At 40.5% G+C, this 22,175-nt stretch overlaps 2 protein-coding genes and 1 pseudogene across 2 annotated transcripts; 2 read left to right on the forward strand and 1 right to left on the reverse strand.

The window, feature by feature from the left end:
• Window positions 1-3,482: 3,482 nt before the first annotated feature.
• LOC9268960 (fructose-bisphosphate aldolase, chloroplastic-like) lies at window positions 3,483-5,947 on the forward strand (annotated as a pseudogene).
• Window positions 5,948-10,195: 4,248 nt separating this feature from the next.
• Window positions 10,196-13,636, forward strand: LOC4351619 (gamma carbonic anhydrase 2, mitochondrial). The gene is made up of 5 exons (NM_001423338.1): window positions 10,196-10,482; window positions 11,261-11,404; window positions 12,066-12,191; window positions 12,447-12,598; window positions 13,097-13,636. The coding sequence occupies exons 1-5, from the start codon at window positions 10,368-10,370 to the stop codon at window positions 13,379-13,381; spliced, it is 822 nt and encodes a 273-aa protein (NP_001410267.1). The 5' UTR covers window positions 10,196-10,367; the 3' UTR covers window positions 13,382-13,636.
• A 697-nt stretch (window positions 13,637-14,333) lies between these two features.
• LOC4351620 (calcium-dependent protein kinase 28-like) lies at window positions 14,334-19,798 on the reverse strand. Its single transcript, NM_001423337.1, has 7 exons — window positions 18,648-19,798; window positions 16,959-17,102; window positions 16,716-16,868; window positions 16,495-16,610; window positions 15,285-15,452; window positions 14,950-15,174; window positions 14,334-14,844 (listed from the first exon to the last, which is right to left on the reverse strand). Exons 1-7 carry the CDS (start codon window positions 19,255-19,257, stop codon window positions 14,680-14,682), a joined length of 1,581 nt encoding a protein of 526 aa, NP_001410266.1. The 5' UTR covers window positions 19,258-19,798; the 3' UTR covers window positions 14,334-14,679.
• Window positions 19,799-22,175: the final 2,377 nt, after the last annotated feature.

A 22,175-nucleotide genomic window follows, 5' to 3' on the forward strand; every position in this document is an offset into this window, starting at 1 on the left:
GGCCTCTCCACCAAGAACCGCCGTGCCGCCAGCCGCCGAGTGTGGGAGAGCGGGGAGCGCTACACCCTGGAGGCGTTCTGCGCCAAGGTGCCCGAGTTCGAGCCCTCGAGGCACGCCGCACTGCCCAAGAACCCCACCCACCTCCAGCTCAAGGCCCTCTTCTAGGCCGCCTGCACCTCCAGGCCCTTCAGCGTCGAGTACGGCAATGACATACCTGGCTCCGGCTTCGCCTCCCCCCACCGCCTCTGGGTCCCGCACCGCCGCCGCCTCCGTGTCCCTCTCCCCTACCGTTCGCAGCTCCGCGCCGACCGCCCCCACCCACCGTCGCCCACACCGCCGTGCGCGTCGACCACGCCGTCCGCCGCCATCATTGCACCGCCGTGAGCATGCCAAGAGAGAGAGAAGAAGAGCGAGAGAGAGAATCAGAGAAGAGAGAGAGGAAGAGGGAACAGGAGTATGGCAGGTGGGTCCCACATTTTTTTAATAAATAAAATGCTGACTTGATTGCCACGCATACGCCACGTAGGACAAAACAGCTCTCGATAGGGTCGAGGGGGGTAATTTGTCCGATATTGAAAGTTGAGGGTGAATGATGTCTGGTTTTCGAGTTTAGGGGGTAATTCGGTCGACCACGATAGTTGGGGGTGGGGTAATTCATACTTGTTCCTAACTAATATTACAATAAGTACTATAATTACACAAAGCAAAATTACAAGAAGTACTATACATATTGATGATATAACTATTAACTACTACCTCTGTTTCAGGTTATAAGACTTTTTAGCATTACCCACATTCATATAGATGTTAATGAATCTAGGTACACATATATGTCTAGATTCATTAACATATATATGAATATGAGCAATGCTAGAAAGTCTTATAATATGAAACGGAGGAAGTAACATACTATTTGTTGGAGGCATACCACGAAGGGCCTTCGGCCTAACCTGCCGAAACCAAGAACTTAGGCGAGAAGATCGGACCAGAGGCAATCGGCGAAGGATTGAGAAAGGAACCAGACGGGTGAATGCCGCCCATCGGGGTTCGCTGGACAAGGACCTCGTCGGAGGGCCGCAGGGGCGATGACGACAAGGCGAAGGCCATGGCACGAAGGCGTAGGCTTCGCCAAATACCAAACCCCATCATAAAGAGGCCCCGCGGGCCATTATGCTTTCTGGAGGTTTCGTCAAGTAAATGGGCCGATCCATTTGGTCCAATAGGGGCCCATACATGCAAAGGACACTATTTACACCCAATAATGTCTCTATCATAAGGGTAACCATGTAAATTCCCCTGTAAAGCCTAAACCCCTAAGGGGGAACCTGTAACAGAGCTATAAATAGCCCCTTAGAGTCATGTAATAGGGGGATCCAAAAATTTTTACTAAGCAATACAATTGTTTTTTTACTTCCAACCACTGTTGAGAGAACCACGCCTTTCGGCATGACGCAGTTGTCCATTCGACAACACTATTTAATATGACATAAATCAGGTAGAGATGAACAGTCTACCTAGGATCTTGTGCACACAAGGAGATAAATGGACTGTAAGGTGTAATACTCCAGATACTCTGTTTTTAAGAGCAGGTACAAAGAACACTATAAGTTAGCTGTAAACATATTTTAAAGAGATAAAATACGAGAAAGAAGAGCAGCGGACTACAGATTTGCAGCCAGCTGCAGCACAGACTCGAAGATGCAATGTGTGTATGACAGGTGAGATCAAGTATTAATATTGTAGTAAGTAACTATTGTATGAATTGGCTATTAAGTTGACTATAAATGATTTGGAGCTAGTAGTTGGCTATACTATTAAACTTGCTCTAAATACTCCGACTCCGACTGACAATATAATTATTTATCTTCAAACTTCAACCACTCGTCTTTGTCAAAAATATGCACATAGATACTTAAAAGATTCCATGCTATCAAAGTATATTGTGACTTAAACATTTTATAAAATTTTTACCTGATTTGGTTTAGTTCCTTCATAATCCCTCCAAATTTCTTCCAATCCGAAGAATCCATCACTGTACCCTAACCATTTAGGGCCCCTTTGAATTAGAGGAAAAACATAGGAATTTTGGAGGATTTCAATACTATAGGAAAATTTCCTATGAAGCCCTTTGAAACAAAGGATTGAATCATATCCAATCCTTTGAAATTCCTATGGAATGGACAATCCTATAGAGATTTTGGAGAAAATTTAGCAAGAACTTCAACCTCTTGGTAACTTTCCTTTGAGTCTATCTCTCTCATCCAATTCCTACGTTTTTCCTGCGGTTCAATCAAACGGTCATTCTAGTGTTTTTCTTGCGTTTTGCAATCCTCTGTTTTACACTTACATTTCTATCAAAATCCTGCGTTTTTCCTATTCCTACGTTTTCTCAATCCTGCTATTCAAAGAGGCCCTTAATAGTTTTAGCGGTTAAAGCGAAATAATGATGCTGGCGGTTATTTGAAAACAGATGAAGTAACTGTAAATCGACGTATAGTTAAATTTAGGAGTTTAAATCTTGCCAAACAGCCCAACTTAGTACCAAATTAGTAACACTTAGCTTCTCTTGTATTTGTTGTCGTTGAGACAGTAGTTTGGTTCGTAACAGTTCTCTGATAGAAATGAAACAAACGCATAAACAGAAATACAGACAGCACATCCACTTTCTCTTATCTTCTCCTAAGCCACAACAATGATGTACCATTTCGTTTTCCGTCATTTATGAACATCACTTGTTGCCGATGTGTTGTCAAATGCGTTCATACGTACTAAGTAGAATCCCGTTTTCAGATTGATACGCAACGAATTGGTTGCTACGAAAATGTCAGAGTTTCCCATATCATGACTCATCAGCTCATGACAGATGATCGTCTGCAAGACAGTGACATGACTGGACTAACTTGGATCATATTGCTGCTAGCTAATGTTCATGCTGCAGCTAGCCAAGAAATTAACACATCGAAATCCAGATGCAGCAGCAGCTACCAGTCACTGAAACTTCAGTGGCAGCTGCGAGTGTTCAGAGTCACACAACACTGCATGCATCGCAACAAACGACTCCCAGCTGCAGCCGTTTCCATCACTGAAAGCCTGAAACGAAATCAGCGACAGCATTCGACGCCATAGGAGCAGATAGAGAAGCATATTGTCCCTTTTCAGCTAGGAGTGACGATCCATTTTGAGGCCAGAAACGTTCAGAGAATTCCAGTGGATATAATATAATCAGGCACAGCTAAAAGATAAAATTCATTCGTGAATTAAGCTGTATTTTTACAAGGTGCACACAAAATTGAAATTGGAATTCTGATCAGCCACCAAAACAGTTGAGGAAATAAGAGGAGTGTGACAAAGCATCAGTTGCATGGAGACAAAGAAGATGACAGCAACAGGATTGGAAGTGATCAGAGACAGGCAATGAAATCCTGAGAACAACCTGAACCTCACAACTCGTACTATCCCTTTGCACAGCCAGCAGGTTAACCAGGTTCAGTCACTTCACTCCAGTGCAGTGAAGTGCAGGCAGGACTAAATACAGGCCTAAGCTTAGTTTCAGGTTTATCTTCAGTTCAGAGTTCAGAACTTCAGACACAGGTTGAGAAAGAAAAGAAGCAGCAATGTCATCTGCAACTCTGCTCAAATCCTCTGTCCTTCCCAAGAAGGCCGCCGAGTGGGGCGGCACGCGTCAGCTCCCCGCCCCCCGCCCCCCGCCCCCCGCCCGCCGTTCGTCTCCATGGTCGTCCGCGCCGGCGCCTACGACGACGAGCTCATCAAAACCGCCGTAAAAACCCAATAATCTTCAATCCAGTCTTGAATTGTTCTGGTGCTTGGGAGAAACGCCCAATGGTTTTCCGGCTAGCTCCATGAAGCGGTGGGCTAGACAATCTTGGTTCGAAGCTTCACCACTTCTAATTACTACATTTGATATTAGGTTCTTTCCTAATATTCGTGTTTTTTTTGTTCTTGTGCTTGGGATTACATTAAAAACCGAGTCATTGTGGATTAATTTAAAACGGTGGCGTCGCCGGGGAGGGGGATCTTGGCGATGGACGAGTCGAACGCGACGTGCGGGAAGAGGCTGGCGTCGATCGGAACAGGCAGGCGTACAGGACGCTGCTGGTGACGGCGCCGGGGCTGGGGCAGTACATCTCGGGGGCCATCCTGTTCGAGGAGACGCTGTACCAGTCCACCGTCGACGGCCGGAGGATCGTCGACGTCCTCGCCGAGCAAGGGATCGTGCCCGGGATCAACGTCGACAAGGGCCTCGTCCCGCTGGCAGGGTCCGATCCCGAGTCTTTGGTGCCAGGGGCTCGACGGCCTCGCGACACGCGAGGCCGCCTACTACCAGCAGGGTGCCCGCTTCGTCGAGTGGCGCACCGTCGTCTCCATCCCCAATGCCGGCCCCTCCGCCCTCGCCGTCAAGGAGGCTGCCTAGGGCCTCGCCCGCTACGCCACCATCTCCCAGGTCGGTCATTTCATGTACCGACCAGTTCAATCCAAAAAACTTAAATATCAATCGACCAACCAAGTAGTATAGTGTCATCGACCATTCAGCACAAAAGTTTAAACTGATCAACCGCCACTAACATGGTGTCACAGTATCAGCCAGTTCGATCTAAAAGCTTAAAGCTCAAGCTGATCGATTGTTGCTCGCATTGCATCAGAATACCAACCAGTTTAAACCAAAAGCTTAAACTGGACAACAATCCACCCACACAGTGTTACAACATCGGACAGTTAAACACAAAAGCTTAAATTGATCGACCAGTCGACCACCGATATGGTATCATATAACCCGTCAGTTCATCCCGAAGCATTGATTAATAGTATCATTAACCAATTAATTCAACCTAAAATTATAAGTTGATCGATCGATACTGACATTGGCTTTAGAACACCAACCAGTTTAACTCAAAAGCTTAAACCGATCGACTGATGCTAACATTGCATCAAATGCATGGATGGATGGATGCAGGAGGACGGGTTGGTGCCGATCGTGGAGCCGGAGATCCTGCTCGACGGCGAGCACAGGGTCGAGAGGACGTTCGAGGTGGCGCAGAAGGTGTGGGCGGACACCTTCTTCCACATGTCGGAGAACAACGTGATGCTCGAGGGGATCCTCCTCAAGCCGAGCATGGTGACCCCGGGCGCCGAGAGCAAGGACGGCGCGGCGACGCCGGAGCAGGTCGCCGCCGCGTCCCGCCGGCGGTGCCCGGCGTCATGTTCCTCTCCGGCGGCCAGTCGGAGGTGGAGGCGACGCGGAAACCTCAACGCCATGAACCAGGCGGCTCCGTCGGCCAACCCGTGGCGGTGGCGCGTCTCCTTCTCCTACGCCAGGGCGCTGCAGAACACCTGCCTCAAGACGTGGGGCAGCCGGCGGGAGAACGTCGCGGCGGCGCAGGGCGAACTCGCTGGCGCAGCTCGGCAAGTACACCAGCGACGGCGAGGCCGCCGAGGCCAGCGAGGGCATGTTCGTCAAGAACTACACCTACTGAAAATAATTTTCGACTGAAAAACTCTGAACATACATATATATTAGTAAGTACATTGCGAGAATTAGGATCACAAGAAGCTTCTCTGAAAACTCTGAACATGTATATATTAGCACATCGAGAGAATGCATCATGGTTACTGTATTTTACAAGGTTTTCTAGATCACAAGAAGCTTATCTGAAAACTCCGAAGATAGATGCTGCCAATCTGCTTAGACATATGGACATCGAGAGGATGCATCATGGTTGCTGTATTTTACAAGGTTTTTCTAGATCTTTGTTTTTTTGGTTTCATTAGATGCTTGGCTCCTCCCATCTGTACAAGGATGCTTTGGTAGATTTGTCGTAAGGTTTTGTAATGATCTACGGATTTGCATGGTTGCTGCAAAATTTTGCATGTATATATACACGACGCTTGAACGTCGATATGTAATAATAATGGCTAATTTTTAATGATATATCGACTATGGAGTACTTTGTTTGGGTCTTATATGCACCATAGTTCTTCAATTAATCCACACGTAGGCTCCGATCGGATGGCCTAATCAGCCAAAGAAAAAGCTAAACTTTAAATTTTCAAACTTAATTTTAAGATATTTTTAACATTGTTTCTTTTTCAGCATTAGCTTTTAAATCACTAAAAACACATATATAAAAATTTTACCTACAAATTCTTTTTTTCCTAATAAACCGTTTTGACTTATTATGGAAAAAGCCAAACGATGGGGCCTCTAATTTGGATGAGTTTACTTAGGAGATAGAAATTTAATTTAATGCCCCAAAATAATTTTGATAATATGGAGTATAGTGGCATTTATCACTCTACTAATCAGCCAAGTTTAAACATGATATACACATTGGGAAAAAAAGACAAATCATTGCATGAATAGTGTAGGTATTAATTGTTAGTACGATGGATTTAGACTCGGTTGAGAGTTTATTGAACGGAGTACATATACTCAATACACATGCTATCAAATGTTTTAATAGTTTTTCATAATCATTAACTTGGCATTTTAATGAATAAAGGGGCGTTCCTCGAGAAATAAAAAGAGTTCCCCACAAGGCTTGCCCATGTAGAAGCCAAAGATAAGCTTACCTGCAATAAACTTGTGCTACTTATTACTCATCAAATTATTGATATGGATTGTCTACTTGACTAAGGATAAATTAAATATTTTAGGAAAATAAACTCAATAAATAATAAGTGGCGTTAATTTGATGAACTAGATGAAAATGACTTGGGGAATTTGGCTCTAAAGAAATGCTAGAATTTTCAATGCAGCTTACGGCTCAGTACAAGGAGTGGTGGACTCGATCATCAGAATGTACAAGGCGTGGGAAGAAGCCCAAGAAAATCGGATCCAGATCCTCTGCATTGAAGAAGCTAATGCAGAGGGTGGCATTAGCTCCAATCCAATCCTTCCATCATCATCCAACGGCTGCATCTTCTTTTTCCCTTCGATACTGGTACCAGAAACAAACAAGTCCCCCTCGCCGGTGACCACAGCAGCGCAACAACGACTCCTCCTCCGCTTTGGCGATCTAAACCGCTGTGCCTTCTGTTATTCCCTTGACCTATATTATCACCACCGTGAGCTGAGAGTAGCACAGAGCTCATGATTATCGAAAGAAAATGAAGCAACAGTGCATGCAACGTTCGGTTCTCTCCGTGCTTAATAAGTACTCCCTCCATTTCTAAATACTCCATCCGTCCCAAAATAAGTACAGTTTTAGCAGTATTCATGTTCAACGTTTGACCGTTCGTCTTATTTAAAAAAAAGATTATGATTAGTATTTTTATTGTTATTAGATGATAAAACATGAATAATACTTTATGTGTGACTAATTTTTGTAATATTTTTTATAAATTTTTTAAATAAGACGGATGGTCAAAGCGCTAAACACGGATATTTATGGCTGCACTTATTTTTGGGACGGTGATAGTATTTAACACCGTTGACTTTTTTAAGCACATATTTGACCGTTCGTCTTATTCAAAATCTTTTGTGAAATATATAAAACTATATGTATACATATAAGTATATTTAACAATGAATCAAATGATAGGAAAACAATTAATAATTACTTAAATTTTTTGAATAAGACGAACGATCAAACATATTTAAAAAAGTCAATGGTGTCAAATATTTATAAACGGAGGGAGTATTATCTCCGTTCCAAAATACTTATCGTACCATATTATTTAGCATGTACTAAGGTTTGAAGACGAATACTATAATACCCCTTAATTTATAATGCATACTCCCTCCGTACTCGTAAGAAGTCGTTTTGGACAGCGATATGGTCTCCAAAACATAATTTTGAATTTTTGTTTCTATAAAAATATTTATTGAAAAGTGATATATGTATACTTTTATGAAAGTATTTTTCAAGACAAATCTATTCATATAATTTTTATATTTTCAAACTCAACAACTTGATAGTATATATGATTTATATTTCTAAGATTTGACTTAAACATTGTTCTAAACGACTTTCTTTACGAGCACGGAGAGAGTAGTTGGACGCGGGATGGTGGTTGGGGGTATAATGAGGAGAAATTTGAAATGTAAGTGGTTGATATGACAAGTAGTATTTCAAAGTAACAGCTATTTTGAAATAATTTTTGAATGCTAGAAAGACAAGTATTGTGAAACGAAGGAAGTAGTGCGGTTTCGTGCCGCGGGCCAACCCTTTAAAATCCAGTGCGACGCCATGATTTTCGTTCATCCATAGCTTCCGCAGCGCCGGCGATGCAACATACTTCACGAGTTAAGCGATTCGGGGAAATCGATACAATGGAATCAACAAGAAAAGGCAATCAAAGCCATTCCCTCTCAGATGGATGGCCAGGATTCAGCCTAATGCCAAAAAGTGGTTGTCTGCCGTAGCAGTTGATACGGCAGAGGATCCGCGTCCAAGAAAATCCAACTTAGATGATTTTACGCCGTTTGCTGATGCTAGTCGCTTTCCATTTCCTAAAACTCTATGTAATTCTTCCCCTATGGACTGATGGTCTCTTTTGAGGTGGTCTACAGTTTTTATCTCATAATATTAATGAAATGGCAGAGATCCTATGCGTCCCCTCGAAGAAGAAGGGCCCTAAAACTAAGGATAATTTAAGTTTACATACTCAATCTTATTATCATTTGTCGACATGGAGAGCAAACAAGTTTAGAACAAGGCAACAACTTAATTAAAAGTATCAAATCTTTGCACGTCAATATAAGAATCTTACACAAAATTTATGTTACACTAGCAAATAATTGTGTCATCTCAACTTCATGCGACATTAAACTTATGGGTAAACTTCAATAAACTATGTTTTTTTAAAGCAATTACTATATTGTAATTGTATCTGCACATATCATATAAACTCTAAAAACACACAATTTCCTTTGCTCTTTACTCTATATATGTGTTTATTAATTAGGCGTTTCAGGTGTTGTGTGTGCATCACTAGTGAACCTAAGACTATTTTGATGAAGGTACGTACCTTTTGTTGGTCCTGAACTGTTAAGTTGGCTATGGCTGCAACAAGCTCTATAACTACAATTTCAATAGTAGAGCTCTATTACTGTTATTCAGTGCTTTAATTGTAGCCAGCTGAGCCAAAAAGACATGTTGTTTTTCGAACCATTCATATAAGGGGTATTTGCAAATTTGCCACCGTTTTTTTTCCAATTTTGCAAGGATGCCACTCGAATGACAATTCTAGTGGTATTTTTATAATTTTTTAGTGTCAGTCTTGTAATAACAATTCAAAGTAGTGATAAATTTGTAATTGCCCCTTCATATAATCATTTAAAACTACATTTTTACTTTATTCTAAATTACTTTTTTTAGCATTGTTCTTACTTAAACGTTCATCCAAAGTGTTTAGAGTAAATTATAGTTTGGATCACCATTTAACCAATTTTCACCTTGGACAAAGTAATTTTTATTTTTATTACACATTGGACCACCCCAACTCCTCTTATTAAGTACTCTCTTCGTTTCGTTTCAGGTTATAAAACATTTTGATTTTGGTCAAAGTCAAACTACTCTAAGTTTGACTAATTCTGTATAAAAAAGTAGTAATATTTACAACACCAACATAGTCTTATTAAATCTATAAGTGAATAAATTTTTATAATATATTTATCTTGAGTTAAAAATATTACTATTCTTATCTATAAAATTAGTTAAACTTAGAGTAGTTTGACTTTGATCAAAGTCAAAACGCCTTATAAACCAAAACGGAGGGAGTACATCAATGACCTCGATTACTAAATTATAGTCTCTTGCACACCGATGAACTATCGATTCTTGAAGCTATATATTGCCTATACGTAAACCATACTCTCTTTTTTTTACTGAATGAACCGGATGCAGATGGTTAAATAAGTTTAGGTGGTCTAAAATGATACAAAAGTAAAAATACCTATTTCAAAGTGAAAGGTAAAGGTAGTCCAAATTAAAAATTTAGTAATAAAAAGCTAATCAAAATGTAATTAACTCATTTATATATTACGGAAAAAAATCGTGAATTTATAAATACAAAAATCTTATGACGTTAAACTATATAAATTGAGAAATTAATGGTCAGAATTACGAATGTTTTGACTTTTAAAACGACCGAGAGAGCACAAAATTTACTTGAAATCAAAGAGAGAATAAATTTATTTATTGGAGCAAAACCATTTCCTTCTCTCCTGCCTCCTTGGGCTCATCTCTCTCTCTCTCACTCTTCTCCCTCTTCTCACCACCAGACGCCATCAAACCCCTACCTCCCGCGGCGGCGGCGGCGGCGGCGGCCGGCGGCGAGCTCCGGACAGACAGAGGAGGGCGCGAGCGGAGAGGGCGAGGAGGGAAGGAGGGAGGGAGGCGACAGGCATGGGGACCCTCGGGCGCGCGATCTACACGGTGGGGAAGTGGATCCGCGGCACGGGGCAGGCCATGGACCGCCTCGGATCCACCATCCAGGGCGGCCTCCGCGTCGAGGAGCAGCGTAAGCACCAGCATCTTCCCCCCCGCTCTCCCTTCCCCCCTCGTTAACTACCGCGCACCACCTGCTCGTCTTCGTTTTCCTCCTCCTCCGGAGAGGAGAGGAGGAGGATCGGGCCTGCGAGGTCGAAATCGTTTCGATTTCGTTGTCAAAGTCTTTGGCCCAATATTGGGAGAGTTCGTCGCTCTAGTTGTTGATTAATTGGTACTAGCAGCCGTACACATTCTTCACAACCCCTTTGTGGTTTGGTTGTTATTGGGAAGGGGAAACGGGTTCCTTCCTTCGTGTGTATTCAAGTATCGTCGTCGGTGATTCGTCAAGTGCTGCATTTGAAGTTTTCGATTAGTGATTCTCGTCTGTGTATCGAAACAGCAGCAAGTAAATCAAAGATTTCACTTGCACATAATTGTTATTATTGTGGTTATACTGACCAATTGGAATGTCGCATTGGCATGCCGATTTCGAGTGTTTATTTTCTGTTCCCTAGCATCATGAAGAATGCCATTTTCCCCTCTAGCTCTAGTTGGGGTGTGTTGCTGTAGTTGGTTCTGATTAATCATCACCATTCTGCAACAGGCAAATGGCCAGAAATTAGCGTAGATATGAATATAGGCACATTATGACGAGGGGGGGCATCTTTTGTTATTTTTTCGGGTGTTGTGCATTTAGCTTGATAGATCAGTTTACAACTTCGCTAAGTGTATGACTTCTTCACTTAGATACATGAATTTTATGCCTGATCCTGAGTAACATGTTAGCGTTTTTTGTATGCCATTGTCAGTTTCAAGGCATCGCACGATCATGAACATATTTGAGAAAGAGCCCAGAGTCCACAAGGATGTTTTTGTTGCTCCCAGTGCAGCTGTGATTGGCGATGTTGAGATCGGACATGGATCCTCAATCTGGTACGGCTCCATTTTAAGAGGTAAGCTCTTTGTCAATAAACACTAGTATTGATACATGTGCTACTAATAAGCATGGGCTTTGTCTTGATAATTATATATCTCACCTTTCTTCTTGGCAACAAGTATGTTTACTGTGCATTTTGTTTTCAGAGTAAACTTGCTTCTAACTGCACTTCATCTATTGCTATGGTATATAGAAAACTGACATAACTGCCAGTTGTCAGGAGATGCACAGTTTTATCAAAGCACACCATGTTTTCATTGTTAGACTCTCAATCGACACTTCGCATGAAACTTCAGTTTTTTACCTTTATTCGACGAAGTGTCAATCAGGGTTTATCCTACCGCTAGTAGACTATTTACTGACCTCCGGCAGTAGCACGATTACCGCAACAAATTCGTATTCCAAATTTTGAACTCCCTGCAGTAATACACGGTTACGTGCGGTAACCACTGTGTGTCGAAGCTGGAAGAAAAAGAATGCAGGAAAAATTGTAAAACGTAGTAAGAAGTAATAGACTTGTATCGTAGTGTTAAGTATTTGTGCTGTCATACTTACTTGGTTAACCCAAGCATATTGATATTTTTAAGTTTCAGTAATTATAATGTTGAAGTTGTACTGTAGATATTTCCAGTGTTCAGTGATAACCATTTTAGCTCCTTTTCGTTGTTTGTCCTCAGGTGATGTCAACAGCATTCATATTGGATCTGGATCAAATATACAAGACAATTCCCTTGTACATGTTGCAAAAGCTAACATCAGCGGGAAGGTTCTCCCAACCATAATTGGAAACAATGTTACAATAGGTCAGTAGAGCACTTCCTATCTTATTTCGTAATAATTTTGGTACACAGTTTACACTGTGATATGCTATTGATATTGCGATTTGGTTTTTCTGGAAGACATTAATCACGTGGCATCGTTTATACATGATAGAATCGGATATAAATTGTTTTCATTGCAGCGTTGTGATTGATTCATTAACTAAAATTCTGAACTTCATTTTTCCTTGGACTACTCACTGTGTTATGCTCCCAACTAAACTAATAAGCCTCCACCAGGTCATAGTGCTGTTCTGCACGCATGCACCGTCGAGGATGAAGCTTTTGTTGGTATGGGTGCCACTCTGCTTGATGGAGTGGTCGTTGAAAAGCACAGCATGGTTGGTGCAGGATCGCTTGTTAAGCAGAACACAAGGATTCCTTCTGGAGAGGTTACCTTCTTATTCTCTTGCTAAGCAAGTTTTCTTTTTTTTTTCTTTTTCACTTGCTATATGGGAAATATGCACTCAACTGCCAGCATTTTGTAATGAGGGAATTCTCAGACACTGATATACGATGCTTACAATCGTTCTTTGTTCCACAACATATCTAATCGTTTGGATAATGGAATTGAGTGATTCCAAGGTAGAGGTTTAGTCTACATATTTATTTTTCCAAAGAACAATTACTTTAAAGTTACAATGCATTGATGACATATTTACATGAATCTGTGTAGTTTTTCTTTCCTTATTTCAAAACCTGTAATTGGGGACTGGAGGATAACCAAAGTACCAAACAACGCTGCATGTTTATACTGATGTCCATATTTTACGTTCCATGCTATTGCTATGAACAGCTGCGAGACTTGAATATCTTTTGGTATTTATATTGTATATAACTTAATATATTACATGACTTTATTGAACCATATGGTTTCTTGACACTGCTAGGTCTGGGTCGGTAATCCTGCCAAGTTCCTAAGAAAGCTTACTGAAGAGGAGATAGCGTTCATTGCTCAGTCAGCAACGAACTACATCAATCTGGCCCAAGTCCATGCTGCCGAGAATTCCAAGACCTTCGACGAGATCGAGCTCGAGAAGATGCTGAGGAAAAAGTATGCCCACAAAGACGAGGAGTATGATTCGATGCTCGGCGTGGTCCGTGAGATCCCGCCGGAGCTCATCCTCCCGGACAACATCCTCCCAAACAAGGCTCAGAAGGCTGTTGCTCACTGAATGTTTTGTCAAGCTCCCGCTTGGGAAAAGCTTGGTTTTTTTGTTACGTGTTTTGACCTGGAACAACATTTGACACATGTCTTTTGATCTCATTGTCTGTTTTTCAAGCCCAATAAGAATTTGGGTCGAGCATTGTTTTAGGATCGACCATATACAGTACCTCTCTTTGCATTACAATGAAGAGCAGTTAATTTGGGTCACTTTTTACATCTTTACTGAAGTAGAAACGCGTCCTCTGTCTGTGACAGTTTTTTTGTTCTCCAGATTGTTTGCCGCTTTTTACTTGCCTGATACCTGTGATAGTAGTACTAGATGTAGATGGTTGTACTGGGCGAAATTCAGCGAGGCTAGGAGTTTTGGAGGATTTTGGTTGAACTAGTTTCTGCGAGAATTCAATAAAATTTCTGAATTATGATGGAGCCACGGAGAACAAGCAATCTGAAAGAAGATACGCAGGTACTGCGAGTGTAGTGCAGCCAGAAGCAAGTTATCCGTAGCTTGTGAAAGCACAGTTGGCTTCTTCTACCCAAAATATAAGAACCTATTAACCAAAATATAAGAACCTATTAACGAATGAGATATTTTCTAGTACTAAGTATATTTTCTAGTACTAAGTCCATATTCGTAGTACTAGGAAATGCCCCATCCGATTTAAGTTCAAATTCGTAGTATTAGGAAATGTCCTATCCGGTTCTAGGTTATTGTACTTAAGAACAGATGGAGTAGGAAACTAGGTTATTGTACTTAAGAACGGATGGAGTAGGAAACAACGGTGTACTCACACAGAGCTGATTGTCTGAACAATCTTCCAGAGGTCATCAAACTGCTGATCAGATCAGAAAAAAAGATTGAAATTTTGGATCTCAATACCATTTTTACCTGTCTTGAACGGATTGCAACAATATGCATTCAGAACTTTAGACATGCATACATACTGCATTGGAAATGCGTGGAACAAAAACCCATACCTGCCTTATGGGAACTATAAGAAATATGTTGTACATTAGCAACAAAGTGAATTTCCAATACAAACATAAGATCATCAATATTATCCATGATAAATAAAAATACAGGGCTGGTATAAGCAACATACAATCTCCGCTTGTTCAGAACCTAAAATTTGTTTACAGTTGTACCACATGGTATGCTCTCTACAACTAATGCTACTAAGGAAATTTCACAGCATCGCGACAGAACAAACAACAGATGACATATCAGTAACTAAAATCATGTGTTCTGATATGTCCAGCTGATGAGGCATGCAAAACTTCAGGAGATCAGAACCCTCTACTTCAAAGTCAGTTTTCGTTGGGTTTCAAGATGTCGCCAAGATTCACACGCAAGCTGTTCCTCATTGTTCTCCTTCCTGTTCCACCAGTAGAAGTGACTCCACCAGCATTGGCTCCACCAGCATTGCCCTTTCTCATCATCGCGGCAAACTCGCTGTAATCAATTTGTCCATCCTGAAAAACGATTCCCAAATTAAGTGAAAAGCGTCGAAGTAAAGAACTAAAGATGTACAGCTGACGAGTATTGAGATGGAAAATAATTAAGGAAAGAAGACCTACATTATTTTGATCCACATCTTTGATCATATCCTCAAGATGAACATCAGAAAGGCCAAACTGTTCGCAGGCTTGCGAGAGCTCATCAATGGTTATGAAGCCACTTCCATCCTTATCAAAGAACGTGAATGCTGACACCAAGTTTTCCTCCCTCTCCAGTTTATTCATGTGCAAAGTAGCTGCTAAGAATTCACCATAGTCGATGGTTCCACTGTTGTCAATATCAGCCTGGAACAGATACACAAAGTCAAATTACAAATCCCAATGGTGTATAATAACACCAAGCGTTTTATCTTTTAGTAAATGTGAAACAGTAGACTGAAAAATGATAGGCTTACGGCATCCATTAAAGCCTGGATTTCTGGTTCCATTAGATCTGAGCCCACCCTTTTCAGGCCATTCTTCAGTTCATCATAAGTTATCGTCCCACTATTGTCAGTATCGATCATTTTAAACAATTCCTTCAAACCTCCGATCTCTTCTTCAGATAGGCTTTCAGCAATAACCTGCAAGAAAACAACATGTTTAGTCACTGAAGAGTTTTAACTTCAAGTCCAAGCACCCCGCAATCCATCGGTATTGAGCATTTGTACTCTTATGTGATAGCTATTATGTGAGATGCCAGTCAGTGGTGGAGCCACGCTCAGCTTAGATGGTGCACAGGAAACCCCCTAAAGCCAAGATTTCTCACTTTAAAACACTAGAATGCACAGTGTTAGATATGTTTTCTAGGTTTTCAATGGTAGTGCACAACCTTAGGGCTGAGTTCTTTTGTTGAAGTTACCAACTCACCTCCCTCGTTTTCCGCGTGCATGGTTTTCAAACTAATAAACGGTGTTTTTTTTGCGTATATATATATATATATATATATATACATATATATATATATATATATATATATATATATATATATATAAGTTGTTTAAAAAAATCATATTAATCCATTTTTTTAAAAAAGAGATAATACTTAATTAATCATGCGCTAATGAATCGTTCAGTTTCGCGTGCGCGAGGGATTAGTTCCCAACACCTTCAAACAAACACAGCCTTAGTTTTGGTGCTAGCTCCGCCCCTGATGCCAGTTGAACAATATCTAATCGAACAGGCTGCACCTCTAATAAATGAGGAAGAGACAAGCCTAATAACATAACAGTTACACGATAGTTCGGATATGCAAGTCCTAATCTTCTCCATTAAAAATGTGCAAATGACTGACATAAGTTCAATTAGACACTTCCATTTTGAGTGAAATTCTTTCTAATCTTAATAAATATTTCGTTCTCATTACATACTACAACATGAGGACTGTTAACAAACTACAAGAGTAACCAGAGAAGGCAGGAAATATATTTGTGCATAGTTAACTTGAATGTAAGGTCACAAAATATAGAGTCAACTTGAATGCATCAAAATAATAAGGCGATGCTAATAGAAGTGAGGCTCATTAATCTAATGTAGCGCTACTGAAGTACTAAACTTAGTGCGAACAATAGGTCAATGGGAAAAATAAAATTGCACGCAAATCAGCTACATGAAAGATCCCCATACCCTCAAAGCCATCTTCTTGAGCTTGTTCATTGCAGAAAAGTGTTTCAGCCTTGACAAAACAGCAGAATCAATAGGCTTATCAGGTGCCACAGCATCATCAACAATCCATGGATGACCTGGCGTAGGCAAACAATTTTTAGTAAAATACACTTTCATGACATAGGTTCTTAAGCACACATCAACCCTCAGAAAGGGAGAGGGAGGGGGCAATAAAGACTTACAGAGAACCTCGTGAGCAGTAAATCTCTTTGTAGGATCACGGATAAGCATATTACGGACTAGATCTTTAGCACTATCAGATATACTAGGCCACGGATCAGATTCCAAATCAAGTTTGCCTCTAAGAATTTGCCTGAAGATTCCAGATTCAGTTTCTGCAAAAGGAAAATTTTACCTATGTAAACATGGTAATCCGGAAATTCCATACTCACAATTCAATATCCAGAAACAACAGATAATTTTACCTGCCCAAAATGGGGGCACACCACACAGCAAAATGTACAGGATTACCCCAGCACTCCAGACGTCAGCTTCTGGGCCATAGATTTTTTGAAGCACCTCAGGTGCGACATAATAAGGGCTCCCAACAACATCAGAAAATTTGTCACCTGAAGAAATGTAAAGGAACATTATTCATTGCCAACAAACTTTGAGTGTGAATTTCAACTTTTAATTGGTTATTTATAATAAACACAAGCAAATGCTACATAAACTAAATAATTCACTCCCTGATGGAGTGGATAACAGGAAATTCCTGTCCATAGGGCCACACTCAATTGAAGGCAAAGTTCTAAAAAATCAGCAGTTTATTCAACGTCGCAACCTCCTTGGAGGCGTTGTTTTGGAGGTTCTTTTGGTTGTGGCTGCATTTAGGCCCGGCGACGATCATTTAGGCTAGTGGCGGCCGTCAAGGTGCTAGGCCTCTACCTCAGAGTGTGGTGGTGGTGTTGGCACGTGGCATGGTGTGTTTTTCTTATTTTCCTGAGTATACCCTTCCATGGCTATAGTCTTGTAAAACTTTGGCACTTTTAAAGTCTTAATACAAAGATGCACAATTCTTTTGCGTATTCCCGGAAAGAATAACTGGCCCAACTATGCAAACAAGTAATTAGAAGGTAACACGTAAGGGCTCCTGTTCCTTTTATGCAGCATATTGTACAGCATAGCGTAACCATTTTTGGGAATCTGCTTGAAGGAAATATATTACTGCCAAAAAAACCATCGTATGCAAGATAGCTCATGTCCAAATTGTGAAAAAGGTAATCACTGGCAAGATTGTCTACTGAAATTGATATTGCTATGCTGGAAGTGTATCATTTCAGAAAAGATAGTATAGGAAACTTTTTCAGGAATGATAAGCCTGCCAAAGTTAAAAACAAAGAATGTGATGTTTCTGGTATACCAGAATTTGTCTAAATGCCTCTACTATCTGATACAGTGCTTAGACAAGTGCATGGAGATTAGCACAAAAAGAATGATTTTATGTCTGAAGCATGCACATATGAACTGACACACCTAAAGTTTCATTTTATATGCTATGAACTCAGATTACTCCACAAGAATAATCACCCATCGCACCATTACTGTTAAAACTGGAAATCATTTTCAAATCCCCCATGGTATCACACCAGAATTTCAACAAGACAATGCTGCATAACCCCCACATCTACCCTCACATCCTAGTGAGAACTGCTACTGGTGATCAAAATGAATTTCCCTAAAAAAATTAGCTTATGAAAATTACCAAAAGAAATATGCCAACAACCAGAAATACCTTAGAAAATCAAACTAGTCAGACCAAAGGAATAATCCTCTCTAATCATTTATATAGTATTACTAATTTATTCAACCATCAACTACTATAATCTCCTGCTTATAGTTTTGGCGAAGTTTCAATCCAGTGCAATTGCTCCTACCATATAAATTCCAACATTCTACATTATGGATATTGCAGCGAACGCTTTTATAGTAGCATAATGAACCATCATCTAATATATGTAAAATGCTAACGAGTTCACTCTCTGCTAAATGCAATGACAGCAGTTTGCCCACATACCATTGTCGGATCAGTTGGACCAAATAACAACATTGAGCTACGATTATAATGCCGATTACCGAATCAAGCAAAGTGCGCAGAATCCGAGGATGCTCACCGGGCTTGTAGAACACGGAGAGCCCGAAATCGGTGGCCTTGAGCGGGGCGTCCTCGGCGGTGCTGGCGAAGAGGAAGTTCTCCGGCTTGAGGTCGCGGTGCATGACGCCGAGCGAGTGGCACCCTTCGACGACCCCGACGATGGTCCTGATGAGCAGCGCGGCGGCGCGCTCGGTGTAGTGGCCCTTGGCGACGATGCGGTCGAAGAGCTCGCCGCCGGCGCAGAGCTCCATGACGATGTGGACGAACAGCGCGTCCTCGTAGGCGCCCCGGATGCGGACGACGTTTGGGTGCTCGGAGAGGTGGTGCATGATCTGGATCTCGCGCCACACGTCCTCGTAGTCCTCCCGGCACAGCAGCTTCCGCTTGGGGATGGACTTGCACGCGTACTCGCCGCCGTCGGGCTTCCCCACGCACAGGTACGTGGTCCCGAACTGCCCCTGCCCCAGCTTCTTCCCGATGCGGTAGTGGTCCCGCACGTTCGCCGTCTTGTGGGGGAGCACCGACGCCGGCCGCCCCACCGACGGCGCGGTCACCGGCGGCGGGAGCCGCGGGCCCGCCCCCGCCGCCTTCTCCCTCCCCCGCCCATGCGGCTGCGGGTCAGGCTGCATTTTCCGATCAAAAATTTCGAACCTTTTCTCTCTCTCTCTCTCTCTCTCTCTCTCTATCTCTCTCTCTCTCTCTCTCTCGCCTCCTATAGGGATTTGGATTGAACAACACACACCAACGCAAAAAAATTAAAAATAAAAAAGGGAAAGAAAAGATTGGATCTTGGATCAAGGGCTCTCGGGTAGGGCGATTCTTGGGCGATTTGGGGGGTAAAAATAGGAGCTTTAGGGGAGGTTTATGGAGGCAAAAGGGAAGGAAGAAATGTGAAGCAATGGGAGGGATTGATTGATTGATTGATTGCTCTCTTTTTTTTCTCTCCCCTTTCTTGGGTGGATTCTTTGCGAGGGGATTTTCCAGGTGAGGTCACAAGCAAATATTAGATTTTTGCTCCATGTGAGGATGGATTGGGGATCAAAAGAACCGGCTTTTGATGATTAATTTTGGCTCTCTTTTGCAAATTGGAATGGAATTTTGGATTGTTAGGGCATGTGGGGGGAGCATGCTGATGAGTGATGATTATCTATCTTTTTCTTGGGCAGAGGAGAGGGGAGGAAGAAGACAACCGTGGTCGGAAACTTCCCCTCCAAATTACTCTCACGGTATTTTTAATTATTTTTTTAGTATTCTTTTTTCTCACGGTTTTTTTTCCTAAACGGTTTGTCATTTATTTCTATTGTTCATTTATTTTATGTTCTTCTCCTTCTTGGCTTATTAAATGTTCTCAGATATTGATAGATTTTATTAATTATTATGCATACTTAAATTTCTTTTTAACTTTATGCATTTTATTTTGTTCCGGGGAAATGCCTTACTTGGAGTGGATAGTAAAGTCTAATGATGATCATTACGAAATGAATAATGATTTTCAATTGGTGATTAGTGTGTTCGCACAAACGGTTTGTAATTTATTGTTTTTTAATTATTTTTGTCCTCCTCCTTTTTGGCTTAAATGTTCTTAGAGATATCGATAAATTTCATAAATTATTATGCATACCTTTTTTACTTTATGGATTTTGTTCTGAGGGAATACCTTACTTGAAGTGGAGAATTTTTTGTACGAAAGTATAATGATGATCACTAGGAAATGAATAATTAATTGGTGATTAGTGGGGTCGCATAACCCATATGACAAATTAAGCTCTCCGGCCATCATGCCATCGTTCCAAGTTTATGGTTTAATTAATCAAGTTCAATTCATTGTACCTTTTGACATTGTCCTTCTCACATAGTACTACGTATTATATAAGCATAGTTTTTTCTTTTCTTTTTTAATAAACACGCACATGCCTCGAAAATTGCTAGATCCACGTGATCGTGCGGACTTGTTCTGGTTAGAACTGGTTCAATCATTCAAGATATTTTAGGCCTGACAGATCCCTGGCAAAATTTTACGCCCTGTCACGTGACTCACATCGAATGTTTAGAAACATGTATAGAGTATTAAATATAGACGAAAAGATAACTAATTACCAAAATTGTGTGTAAATTGCGAGACGAATCTTTTAACCCTAATTATGCTATAATTTGACAATGTGGTGCTACAGTAAATATTTGCTAATGACAGATTAATTAGACTTAATAAATTCGTCTCGCGGTTTGCACGCGGATTCTGTAATTTGTTTTATTATTAGACTATGTTTAATACTTCAAATGTGTGTCTGTATATCCGATATGACACGCCAAAATTTTACATCCCTAGATCTAAACGCATCCTTAATCATATGTGCATATACTCCTTTTAATGTGTCCTTTTCGACGTGGATATATTTGAATGTGTATAAATTAATATCCATGGAAGTCGGAATTTTTTTCTAAGTCAACGTCACTTTTGAACAAGTGAGATGCTTTTTTTTTGTCTGGTGTGAGTAACAACTTTTTCATCACAAGACGAATTGTGAATTTGTATATAGCTTGAATAAGAATATAGTCTCATTTCGTACAGAGGAATCAAACTAATTAAATCCAATAAAAATCTCACTTTCCAAAGAAGGCCTATATAAATAAATTAAAATCATGTTAAGAAGTTACATCATAGGTTTAAATAACTATTTACTACATCCGTTTTTAAATAGATAACGCCGTTGACTTTTTCTCACATGTTTGACTATTCGTCTTATTCAAAAAATTTACATAATTATAATTTATTTTGTTATGAGTTGTTTGATCACTCATAGTACTTTAAGTGTGATTTATATCTTATACATTTGCATAAAATTTTTTAATAAGACAAATGGTCAAACATGTGAGAAAAAGTCAACGGCGTCATCTTTTAAAAAACGGAGGTAGTATAAGCCTAGCTCGTATATAAAATAGGTTTACATAAGTGACAATGGTTTTCTAACTTTTTATTATTATTATTTTATCTTTGTTATCTCCCAATGCTCTTGGCTATTTGTTCCTTTTTTCCCTATTTCCATCATGGAAATGAATATTATATATATATATATATATATATATATATATATATATATATATATATATATATATATATATATATATATATATATATATATATATATATATATATATATATATATATATATATATATAGCTTGTTTGAATGGAAGAGGAGATGAATGATGATGTCCTCCATTGAGTTATGAGTAGTGTTATTTGCATGATGGATGTGGGGGAAATGGTAGGTGAAACTCAACCATGGCAGCTGAGCTCATCGTTGTACTTGCATGACGACAACATGACGTATCTGAAGGCACCTTGATGAATGATTCAGCGTTATTTTCTGCTAGTAACACAATACAGTATTAAAGTAAGTATTGATAATGAATATGTTATACTACGCATCTACACCCATCTCATTGATTACAAATATGATGCGTGTTCTTCTCGAATGAATAGAAGAATGGATTAAGGCGATATGCTTCTTTCAGCTTCCAACGATGTGTTTTTTATAAACACTTTA

The sequence above is a fragment of the Oryza sativa genome, chromosome 12 (assembly GCF_034140825.1).
Source record: "Oryza sativa Japonica Group chromosome 12, ASM3414082v1".
Lineage (NCBI taxonomy): Eukaryota > Viridiplantae > Streptophyta > Magnoliopsida > Poales > Poaceae > Oryza > Oryza sativa.